The sequence below is a fragment of the Perca flavescens genome, chromosome 22 (assembly GCF_004354835.1).
Source record: "Perca flavescens isolate YP-PL-M2 chromosome 22, PFLA_1.0, whole genome shotgun sequence".
NCBI lineage: Eukaryota > Metazoa > Chordata > Actinopteri > Perciformes > Percidae > Perca > Perca flavescens.
Window position 1 is genome coordinate 11,814,173 of NC_041352.1, and position 12,505 is coordinate 11,826,677.

Sequence of the window (12,505 nt, forward strand, 5' to 3'; positions counted from 1 at the left end):
ATTATTTTAGTCTTTTTTCTGTTTGGAGCTGCTGTGGTACACACAGGGGAAAAACTTCAAAGTATCAGCTATAGTTTTATACTTGCACCTATTTTCAAACTAACTAAAGCCTGCACCAAAGAGATGGGCAACTGTAGTACACGTGTTCTGTCTCATCGGCTTTGTTTCTCCAAATGTGTCCATTCCCTAAACCCATCCTTGAAGCCTCTGTGAATGTCATTTGTCTCGTTGCAAAAAACAGCATATACAATAGGTTAGAATATGAAGAATACGTTCCAGTCACAACTGTCTATTACACATGTGAACTGTGCAAGCACACATTCCTGGAAGTTGACTTTGTACATGATCAGCGTATTTTTACTATATACATAAGTTTGCTACTGTGATAAAATCCTGTCTCACAGTGCTCAAATTATTTGTTTATTGGTGAATGCAAGACTTAGTCTAGGGAAACAGTGGTTAACCCTTGTGTTGACTTCGGGTCACATTGACCCGTTTTCAATTGTTGTTTTATATCAGAAAATATGGGACGTAGAAATAAACGCTGAAAATGTGTGGAAGAAAAATTTAACAATTTAAAATGCTGGAAAAAGCAAAAAACAAACACAAAAAAGGCGTCAAAAAAGTCGAAAGGTTGACGGGAACACAACACAAGGGTTAAACACAGACTAAAGGTGTAACGATTCTCCAAATCCTTGATTCAATTTGAGTATTCGTCAATGTCACAATAAGAGCCACTATGGCAGAAGGGTATTTTACAACAACAGTTTGAGTTTCTCAGAATTTACAAGGTGCAATTGAATGCACCATGAGTATATAGGGTATATAGGGTCACTTCAGGAAATTTGGATAGCCAAAAACTGATTGCTGCAACATGGCATCATGACTTTGCGTAAACATACATGCCACTTTCCTAAAGCCAAATGGCATGTTATCTGTATGCATTTTGAGCTATCCACATGTATGTCTACACTGTATACAGCGGATGTAAACATACACACACCATGTTGCGGGTTATCGCCAGAACGTGACATACTATCACGAGAACGTCACGCATGTAAAAAGAGAAAAAAAAAAAATTGGGTTTAGGAAAAGAACATAGTGCTTTAGTAGCACAAAAAAAAAAAAAAAAAAAACCCGACGGTGACCAACGTCACACGCTTAGGAAAACAATAAACGGTTGGGTTTAGGAAAGAAACATTGGGGAAGGCTTAAAAAAAAAAACGCGATTCCGGCTCTCCTGGGTGAAAGTCCTGTGTTTTACCCATCCACCACCCCAACCAACGTCCTTCCGCGGACTTGCGTCCCTTTATACTACTCGCTACGGCGAAAATTCACACGTAATGTTGGTCAAACTGCATTGATAAACACGCTAAAAAGCGATTATGCGTCTTGATAACGCACCAAAATGGCATACAAATTGCCGTGTCATACATACGCCACTTTATGAGATCAGTCTGGATTGCTGCTTAACCTGCATGCAAATGATGAAATTAATCGTATACAAACACGTTAGATGAACGCCCAGGCTCTTGGGCTCTCCAGCACATTTATTTTACATTTATTATGCAGGCTGAGAAGGGCTCCCTGCTCCCCCTGCCCTGGCCAAAATGCTACCTGTATGTGTGAAGGCTAGACGAAAAAAGGGGACACGGCAAATCTCTAGATGAACCACAGCCGAGCCGCGCCTGATTAACTGTGTGTTACGAGAGTAGCATTAGTTTGAGCACGAATGGTAGGTGCATTGAGTGAATTGCATGCCCAAACAGGTGATTTCTCGTTCGTTGGCTGACTAGGCCTCTTCTCTTGGGTTGGTCCCTCAGTCTCCTGTAAGCTTTGTTGCACCTGACATTTTGACTTGTCAAGGCAGCAAAAGCGCAGATGAAACCGATTTTGTTCACAATGGCTCAGTTCGGGTTTGTTTGTCCGTTTGTCAGCAGGATTAGAGAAAAACTACTGGCCCAATTTTCATTAAACTTATTGAAAGAGAGTAGCATGGGCCAAGGAAGAACACATTAAACTGTGAAGCGGATCTGAATCAGGGGGCAGATACAGAAATTATTTTTCCCCTTTCGTTAACAATATGAGACACGGCATGACAGAGGTCTGCGCTCTCCAAGTGCCCTTCTAGATTTTCAATAATCAATTACACCAATGCTTTCCCTGCTATGACCTGCCAAAATATCTTCCTGAAAAAAAAAGAAAGGACTTATTAGTTCAAAATACACGGCCCTTACATAAACCACAGCATAGTTTGGCCCAACTTCAATCTAAGCAGAAGTTTAATAAATCAGAATACACCGGTCTGCGTGTTTAGGGCCTTTAATGCATTACCTTTCTCAAAACATTATCAAAGATGATTTTTTGTTTAACAGTCTGAAGACTTTATCATGTACATCCATGTGTGCTCGCTGACAGTCTTCTTCTCTTGCCTTGATGTCGCATTGCTAAATTTCTTTGTGCGTAGCTACCAACTGTCGATCATCGTCAGTGTGGTTTACACTGCCCACGCGTGTGTCCGTGTGTCCTAATGCACACAAACTAAATACTAACAAAATGGGAAGCTCTCATGAAAACTAAGTTCTTTCAAAATTGGTATTTACTTGAAGAATATCACCTTGTGTTCTAAGGTATTTAATTATTAATGAGACAAAACTACCTACCTCACACTTCAGGGTTAAATCACCATCAAGACTTTCTACTTGTAATTTGCCTTGATTTGCTCACCTCACAGGCATGAATTAAATATTTCAGTTTGCACTTCTGTTCTCCAGGTTGTACACTGTAATAACACATCTAGGTGCAGAGTTTAAACTTAGCATAACTGCCATCTTCACAGCAGCAGTTATTTCTATATCTAGCAAGCATAAAAATATAGCATGTGCAAAGCATACTGTGTCACATCTACATACTGTAAAATAAGTATTACTAATTTAAAGGAGAGGAATGAATATTTTGATAGAGGAGGGTATCCCTTCTAAATCTAACTATCCCAGGCTTGAGAGTTTACCAAGTGAGAGAATGCAGACGCATTTGCAATGATGTAAATAAGACACTTTCTTAAGGCAGCGTTTTTATTCATAACCTTGCTGTCGCCGTTTCTCGTCAAGAAATGATTGGAATGTAAATTACTCATTATTTCTGACAGAGTGCAAAGGCTGAGAAACTTTTCAAACAATAAAAGAGAAACTCTTCTTGGTGGTGACAGACTGTAAAGCTATCAGTCATATATGTGTGTGTGTGTGTGTGTGTGTGTGTGTGTGTGTGTGTGTGTGTGTATGTATATATATATATATATATATATATATATATACATATACTTTAATTTTCAGAACTAAGGTTCTAAAACAGTTACTTGCATTCACACTGTAATAAAAACGGCTGTCAGTCAACCACAAACTGCAACATTTTATGATGGGAGAATTCTCCTTGCCAAAGCTTGTTTTGATAAGCAATTCAATGTGTTTACGTCAAAACCACTTTTGACATTATTTTACACTGTTAATTTATTTACCATTTACCATGCCTCTTCACAAATAAAAAAATACCTCCGTTAATGTAAAAAGAAATTATAAAAAAAGTTTATAAACAATGTTAGCCTTATTAAGCCTCAGGGAAAATGATCAGTTGCGCTATACATCAATCAGCAACGGCCGTGTATTCAGTGAGTGAGGCGATTCTTCAAACTGTTTAGAAGTTGTTGCCTTTAAGTGTTTCTCACGAAAATGCATAGAGAGCTTGTGGTCCAACAAATGTGTTTAATATATTTCCTTTCTAATAAAACAAATGTAAGGCAAATCTTTTGAATATGTTAAATCATGCATTGTTTACATCCATGTTTAACAGCTAGCACTATTCTACATCACCGCCTATGTTGGCACATTACTACACTTCTTTGTGTGTTACTGCCACCAGCTGTCAATCAGTGGTATACCATTAAACTGCATGTGCACATTACAAACAAACAAAAAGATACATAGGGAATGTGAAATGATTGATCCATAGCACTAGCAGTAGTCAAAAACTCCATTGGGTACCTTTAATCAGCATAGCCCACTGTAATGTCAGGGGGGGAAGAAAACTTCAGAAGTTTATAGAAGTTGAGAAAAGTAGAGACAATCTGATGCTCAAGTGTGAGAAAAAATACTTAAAGCTGCACTACAGGGTAGACACCAGGCTGACATTAGTCTGAGAATCACCAAATAGAAAAGTTTATCCAATGCAGTCTGGTCAAGTTGAAATTAGTTAAAGGTCCAATATGTAATATTTAACCAATGCATCATCAGATATTAAGGGAACATGTTAAACTGAAATACTATCTTTTCTGACTACAATGCTACTGTCAGTATTTTTTCTTTTTGAAATTTACATTCCGTGACAGAATTTATGTTTATGTTTTGATCTGTGCGTTGTTATCAACGGCCCAGTTTGACAGGCAGGCCGGGTTGCCAGATATACCTGTAAAAACGTAAACCCAGCGCGCTACAGCTGTAACGGTAGTACAGCCATGAAAGCAGTAAACAAACGAACAGGATCAACGGAGATAGATTCTACCTGATGTAAAAAAAAGAAAACAGCATGTTTCTAACAGTTGCGTGACCAGAGACGTAACAACCCCCTGGTAAATATTGGAGATGTATTTGAAAGATGGAGACAGCTTAGATCCCAAAAAGACGCCGAGTTGGCTTATTTTCTCCTGAACAGGTAAGCATTAGCTTCAGGCTAATTTATCACAGCTACTAGGGATGGGCATTTTTTGGCATTTCAACATTTGTGTACTCACATTGAATTATATAGCTAGAGTACCCGAGTTGGTTACTCGCAAAAACAATTGAGACATAGCCAGTAAAGTGATCCCGACTGGTCCTGGCTAACGCCGCCATGCTAACCATGCTAACTGCTAACGTTACCGGGAGGACCAGGCAAGCGGGCCACGGCTGTTTACAACGTGTATTTCAGCGGCTGGAGCTGACAACGGTGAGTTATTTTAAGCCACGAGAGGGGGGCTGTAAATCGGAAAGAGGGGACTGTGAGTTTGCAGTGTGTTTAGCGATTGTTGCCGTAATTCTAAGCCAATGAAGTGTGTTCCGTCGGCAAGGTAGTGGTATTTTTAGCGTTTCATATTGTAATTCTAAGCCGAGGAAGTGTGCCTGACTGGCGTGTGGAGAGGACAGTGAGGTTGTTGCGTTTTTAGCGGTTCATACTGTAATTTTAAGCCGAAAAAGTGTGTCTGTCAGTTGGTTACAGAGCTCCGCGTATGACTGTCAATATAGCCAGCATCTACCGTTAGCTACTCCGCTGTGCTGTGGAGTAATGTCTGGCTATGTGAGAAAAGCGTCTAGCAACATTGTTGTGAATGCTGTGGTCTCAGCCTGGCAACCCCCGTGAACTTCGAGTCTGGGCAGGAGGGGGCGGGGGAAACGACTCTCCAGTATTTTGAATTGGTAGTGCAGTAACTATTTTAACCGCTAGCTGCCAGTATTACATACAATATTACATATTGCACCTTTAAAGTTATATGGACCTTCTGGACTTGAAACATCAATGGCTGTGATCATCTAACCAACTTCCCGGGGGAAACCCTTTACATTGTTTAAAACCTTTTTCTGCTGTGTATGCATTAGTAATTGATCTTATATTGTATGTCCCTGTATTTTAAAAATGTCACAGCAAAGCACTTTGTTCCCTGTGTTGATGTCCAACCATATAACAAGTGCTGTTGATTTTCTTGGGTCTGTGTGTCAAACAGCCAAGAGTGTGCTTCTTCTGTCGTTTTAAGATTGCTGTTTTTGACTCCAAATTCACATAAACCGAGTCAACCTTATTGAGACGTTAACATTTATTGTAAGGGAAAGGCCTGTGCGATCATCAGGCGTAAGTGGGTAAACTGAACTTGAGAAAGATTATCTCTCCATCTACACTTTATTCACAGGCAGTGAAGATACAATTACTGTCATTCTTCCACTGAAAACAATGAATTTCCGGCTGCTTGAAGTACACCACAATTGTAAATGCAACAGCCTAACCGACTCCTCCTCAGAGCGTATGGGTTTTACAAACAAGCTCAACAGAAAATCACATCTAGGGACATAAGCAGCCAAATGAATTCTGCTGATGGTACGATGTGAGCTTAGCAGAGACAGCAGAAGCGGTCAGTGGAGCTGACCTTGTAAATTAACTGGCTATAATAATCCCTCCCCAGGCTTCAGAACCAACTCCTCCTGTCACTTACTCTGCTGGATGACCTATACATATGGTTGTCAAGAGAAAATGCACTTCAACACACAGTACTTAACCTGTCATTTCAGTGCTTTTTAATCATCTGTTTTGCTCTTGAGTTTGATGCAGGAAAGATGCATTTACATGTTCATGCAACACACACACACACACACACACACACACACACACACACACACACACACACACACACACACACACACACACACACACACACACACACACACACACACACACACACACACACACACACACACACACACACACCTGTGGGGAATATTCTATAGCAGGCAAGTATTGATGAGGTTAGTGGTAAGGATTAATACCCATCAGTATGGGGCTTTAGCACAGTACAGAAGAGGGCAAACGGTCACGGAGAGCGGTGAAAAGATTATTATCCTTATTATGATGCCTTGATGTCCTCCCCTCATCTATCAGTCCACCTCTACCCCTCCACCTGTCACCCTGTCTCCAGAGCCACCCTCTTTATACCTTGCTTCAACTTTGATTGATTTCCTGCACAAATATCTCATTTTCTTTTTTACGAGCTCAACTCTATTCTTCACTTTGTCATTCTCGGTGGCAAAATTTCACCAGCTCTTCCACTCTCTCTTTCCCATCAACAGTTTTACAGGGATTATCTTATTTTTCAAATTCTCCGTGTACATTCACTCCACCTGACACATGGGCTTAAATGCGGAAGTGAGAATGTGAGTGTGAGTGTGTGTGTGTGTGTGTGTGTGTGTGTGTGTGTGTGAGTGTGAGTGTGTGTGTGTGTGTGTGTGTGTGTGTGTGTGTGTGTGTGTGTGTGTGTAGCCACATCACCCACCCGGCCTTGATTGCAAGGTTGACACTCAACTGGGTGATGGGTGATGTTCATAAACTTCAACAGGCTGCTCCACATCAACGGATGATAAAATCAGGCACAGGCCTGGTTTTCTCTTGTAGAGAGAGTTACCTCTGCTGATTGCTTTATTGATTTGCTTGTTTGTGTTGTTACACAGTGAAGTAAGTGAGGCATCTGTAAGTAAGTCAATGATTGACTGACTGAACAGATGACTGACAAGATTAACAAGAGTGTGACTGATGGACTAGATGAGTGAGAGGGTGCGTGAGTGAGATATGCAGCATGATCCCACTTCACAACATCACACTCTGCACCTGTAAACGAGCTTCCCTTTGATCAGTCTTGCACTCTTCCAGCCTCTATCGCTCCTTTGCTCCCTGCTGCTCTACCTCTCCCACAGGTGATGAGGGGGCCCAGGGGCAGCACATCAGAGAACCTGAAAGTGCTGTGTAGGTGTGCGTTTGTAAGGGTGGAGACCAGGCTACGATGCCTCCAGGTGAACAACCATCTGGAGAGTGACACACACTTTGACACGCTCATGCGCACATCTGCTCATCCCATAAACAACATTAAAAATACATGGCATTTCAAGTAAGGAATGTTAAACTTGCTACAAGCGTGTATCCATCACACTGCGAGAGATCTGAGATCTGCCATTCATGCACCATCATCATCCTGTCAAAACTTCTTTAAGTCCCATGTGCACTGCTGCCCAGAGCAAAACTGATCAAGAAAGCTTTCCAATTTCTGACATCCACAGCACAGCATTGCTTGTGGCACTTACAAAAACCACCAAAAATCTGTCTGAAACTTTAGTAAGTAGCCTTATCTAACAGGGAGCACATGCCATATGACATTATCAAGCTGCATCATGTCATGTCAAAGTACATTGCAAAATGGTGCAGTTAGATGATGTTTCTGGCCCTGTATTACTGGCAAGTATTGAATGGGATAAGAAAAAACGAGTGAAACAATCAGCAAAAGGAGATGCAGCTCTATATTTCATTTTTGTAAAATGTAATCACTGGAGTATAACCATATCAGTTCAACTTTGCTGGTCACAGTTTGGATTTGAAAATTAGAATATAAAATGAAAAATATCAATCTCCAAACATTGTTCAGGGTCAGTTACTAATAAACAGGGCGTAAAAAAAAAATCTATTACAAGTCTAATTTCTCCACCTGTTGGTAGCAAACAAACAATTTAAGCTGAACATTGAAAAACTGTTTTCATTGTAGATATTGTTAGCACTGAAAAATTACAAATGGGTGTTCGAATGCATTTCAAAAATCATATAAAAACTGCAATTTTCTGAAAAACAAGCAATATGATTTTTGGAGTATTGTGCAGAACTACAGAAAACTGGCCTTCTCCTTTATTCTGGAGGCTCAGTGTAAGACCTTGTTGCAATTTATCATCAATTAACCCATATCAAAATCCTTTGGATGAATGTTGTATACGTTTCTCTTTCTTTAAATTCCATATTTTGTACTCTTCTCACTTAATTAACTATCCAAAGAATCTTTATCTTGGGGCAGCAGGCAACCTTTGGTGTGAAATCAGATAAAAAAATTGCTTTGTCTAATGCCATTAGGCATTTTCTAGAGGTCCTCTACTATACAAGCGCATACCAAGAGAGCTGTGCGATGGAAAAAGCTCAGGTGCCTCTTGGGTTTTGCTAAGTTGATAAGAATATCAAAGATGGTTCATTAAATTTCAATCTGATGTGGTTTGCCTTCAAAGTTATGGGTTTACTAACCTTCTTCCCTGATTGTAGTCTGTGGATTACATTTTTCATTAATTGGCGTGCTGTGTTTTTTTGTTGTGTTTCATGGTCTAAGCATCAAAACATTTGAGAACCAGCAATGAGACGGTCTGGTTTAAAAGGCTCAAAGTCAGCTTTGCATATTAAATACATCACAGCCAAGTAGCAAAACTGCTATGCATCAATGCATCTCAGAAGCGACACCTCAGGGAGTCTGAAGCTCCATTTCCCTTCAAAAACTTATTTTTCCTCTTTTAACGATGAGCCTTCTGTTTTGAGGTTTCTGAATTTCTGTTCGTCTTTTACTCTGATAAAAGGGAGTGGAGTACTCATGAAACAGAAGGAAAATCAAATCCATTTTTACATCCTTGCGTTACCAACGACAAAGATGCGGTTGGACTCTAGGGGACTTCCTTGGTTCATAAATTGCTAACAACATGTGACCAGCAGGTTGCTGATGTATAAGTGACTGAGCACAGTTCTTCCCATCTTCAACAATAAACATAAAAATGCCCCTAGGAATGACTGTTAGTCCAAAACTGCTAGTGAAGCTATTCAGTGAGTTTGTATTGCGCAACAGGTACTGTATGTTTGAATATGACGGTACAGCCGCTGTCTGGCTTAAAAGTTTCTGCCATTTTTCACAGAAAGTGTGTCCTTTGCTAATTCTATAATGTATAAGCAAAGGTTGTGCATAAATAAGAAAATATTTAGCGTGAGACACAAATGTCTCACAAGCGGTCCCCACCTGGAGAGAAGGTCCGCCCCCAGGTTCAGGAGACATGGGACATGAGTGGCTCCAAGAGATAGAAAATAAACACTGCACGATTGCAACAGAGAGCGAGACAGTTTTAACAGGCAAAGTGAACAGGTCCCTGTCTGTCTGTTTACCTAGTAAACCACCGTTGTATTGTACGTCCTGATCAGAACATGCTGGCCTGTCAGAACTGGACAAAAATGCTTTAAAGCCAAAATTCGCTGAAAGCTCCATGTGGTTGATGTGGAGTTTGCTTTGTCCAGACCCCTTTCTCTGCTGCTCGTCCCGAAACGCAGTTTGCATCCCAACTGAAACTGAGCGAGGCAGCGAGAAAACGCTGCCACTCTGCACTCTGACAGACATGCCTGGCTGGAAAGGGAGCATATAATTACAACCCGAGGAAAGAAAACTGCAGACTCAGGATCAGCAAACTTTTCTGTAGATTTACCGAAAAGCCCAATAATTGAATGTATGACCGAACTAGTGATAGCTGCGCCGCTTTTTGTTCTCTGGAACTCGCTATCAGAGCCCAAATCGTCTAGGTAAGGTAATATGCAAACGCCTCTCTCGCGGAGAGGAGCTAATGCCGCCTCGAAACATTTGGTGAAAGTGTGGGGAGCGATAGACTAGCTGAATGGCAGCACCAGGTATCCGTAGGCCGTGCCCATGAATACAAAACTTAGTAACTGCCTGTGGTCCGGGTGTAACACTACGTGAAAGTAAGCATCTGTAAGATTGATTGTTGCAAACCAATGACTGATAGCGCTCAGAAGCTTTCTGAGTGTTACCTTTTTCAATCTGTAAGTTCGCAGATATTTGTTTAACACTCGCAGATCAAGAATAGGACAGACCCCTCCCCCTTTCTTCAGAACAACTAAATAACGGCTCCATGTGGAATACCCAGTTACCCGCTGGGAGGCCTGGAGCCAGGATTCTTTGCCCATTTAGGCTTGGTGCTCATACCGAAACACAGAGCCCGTGGATAAAATACTCATTAAATTAGCGCTCCGCGGGTAGCCGGTGGCTAATAAAAATCCTGCACTGCCCCACGGCTTTACAGCCCCACACCAACAGGGTCTGTTAAGCTAACTTTGAGATGGCAGTAGCCTACTAAAGAAACCGAGCTAACTAGCAGTAGCTAGCTAGCCTGACTCGGCAGAGGTGTACTTAGCGAGGTGAAGAGCGTAAGAACTGAAAGATGACTGTGGTGGACCACAGATCATCTGCCTTATAGGCCTGAATAGAGGTGTCTTCAGTCAGGTCACGCGGGGACACGATATCCCATACTATATGTGTAGTACCGAGTGAATAGACTCAAAGGAAATCAAGACCATTTCCCTTCTTATGAATGGGTGCAAGATGTAAGCAACAGCTCAGTCAGTTCTGAGGGTGGATTTGTTACGACAGAAATGCCCACGTACTGAATGCAGGGGTCTTGGGTTCAGTGGGTTTGTTTATATCCACTCTGTCACTCCCTCGCTGAGTGGACACTTACTGCTACTGCCTGTGTTTACATTATTACATTATTTACCAACCAATTAGCTATAATGAATGTTTACACACTTGAATGAATCAGAATGAATGTGCTATTTTTGTTACTTTGAGACCTTACAATTGCATTGCTTGAATATTTTATTTAATGTAATTTTTTCTGAAAAAAAAAATGTCATCTTTAACGTCATTAAAACACATTTCACAGGGAATGTGGGCAGAGGGCAGAGATGGGGCATTTTCAATGACAGGGCAGTAATTAAGATTTTGCACAGTGGAGACACAGGCTAGAAAGCACAGTCTGACAAAAAACAACAGGGGAATACATGCCCAGTACAAACCAATGCAAACAGGATCTAAGTGCTAAAAAGGGGGCTTGTTTAATCTGTGTTAGGGATGTGTGAGATATACCTTTACTCCAGAGGATGTGCAGGTAGTCCTTATCAAGAGGCTGGTTCAGAATAATCAGACAGATCCTCTGCGTGCCTGCAAAAGAAGATAGGAGGGAGGAAAAGGAAAGGTATAAATCATGAACAATCAGATAGAGACACTACAGGTGATGGAGTGTAATGGACACATAGCAAAAGCATAACACATCACTCTTTGCTTGCATGTATAAAAAAATACCTTTTTAAATACAGATTGGAGGCTGTTTGTGTGGCGTTGAATGTGTTAAATAAAAAACTAAAAATTAAAACATTGTTGTGATAATGAGGTCCTTATCGTGCTTCACACAGACAGGAAAATAAGGAGGATTAAAAACAGAAGCCATCCCAGGATGCTCAATCTTGGTTTTATAAAAGTTCAAAACGTTTTCCCACTCAATCCAATGAGTTTGCAAGATCAGAAATAACTAAGTGTAACCAAAGTATAGACAATGTCTATCCAAATGATGCAACAATTTTCCTCAACTACAGTACCTTCATTGACCAGGATCACAATCAATGTCAAAGTCCTTATTATTACTTAGATTCTTATATAGCTACGCATATAGTTGTTGTTTTCATTGTTTTTTTAAGTGAAATGTTTGCATTGACAAAGTAAAAACACCGCTGCTAGAAAAGCCTTAATGGAGCAAAGACTAAAGCACAACCTCTCTTCCCCTCGCCTTCAAACTTTGCCATTTCCCTGCTTACTCATTTATCTTTCCCTCTCACGTCTGCCCTTATGATTTCTCATCCATTTTTAAAGTTGGTGCCCTTTGTAGCAAAGCCAAAATGCCATATGTAAGCTTAAGCAACACTCTGTAATTACCATGCCCTCTTCCCTTTTTCCTAAACTGTACTTATTTAAATTCCACACAAGTGGATTCCAGGTTTGGAACAACACAACATGACAAAAAGCCTTGTATCTTTCCCAATACACCTTTCATAATACATCATGAATGCAGAGGGAGGCCAGAGAAAG

At 40.8% G+C, this 12,505-nt stretch overlaps 1 protein-coding gene across 2 annotated transcripts in view; it reads right to left on the reverse strand.

The window, feature by feature from the left end:
- The window catches only part of tpk1 (thiamin pyrophosphokinase 1), an 84,165-nt gene that overhangs the window by 58,251 nt on the left and 13,409 nt on the right, over window positions 1-12,505 (reverse strand). For both annotated transcript variants that reach the window (XM_028569587.1, XM_028569586.1), the window contains exon 3: window positions 11,510-11,584. In XM_028569587.1, coding sequence (XP_028425388.1) covers window positions 11,510-11,584 — 75 coding nt within the window. The remainder of the gene's footprint in view (window positions 1-11,509; window positions 11,585-12,505) is intronic.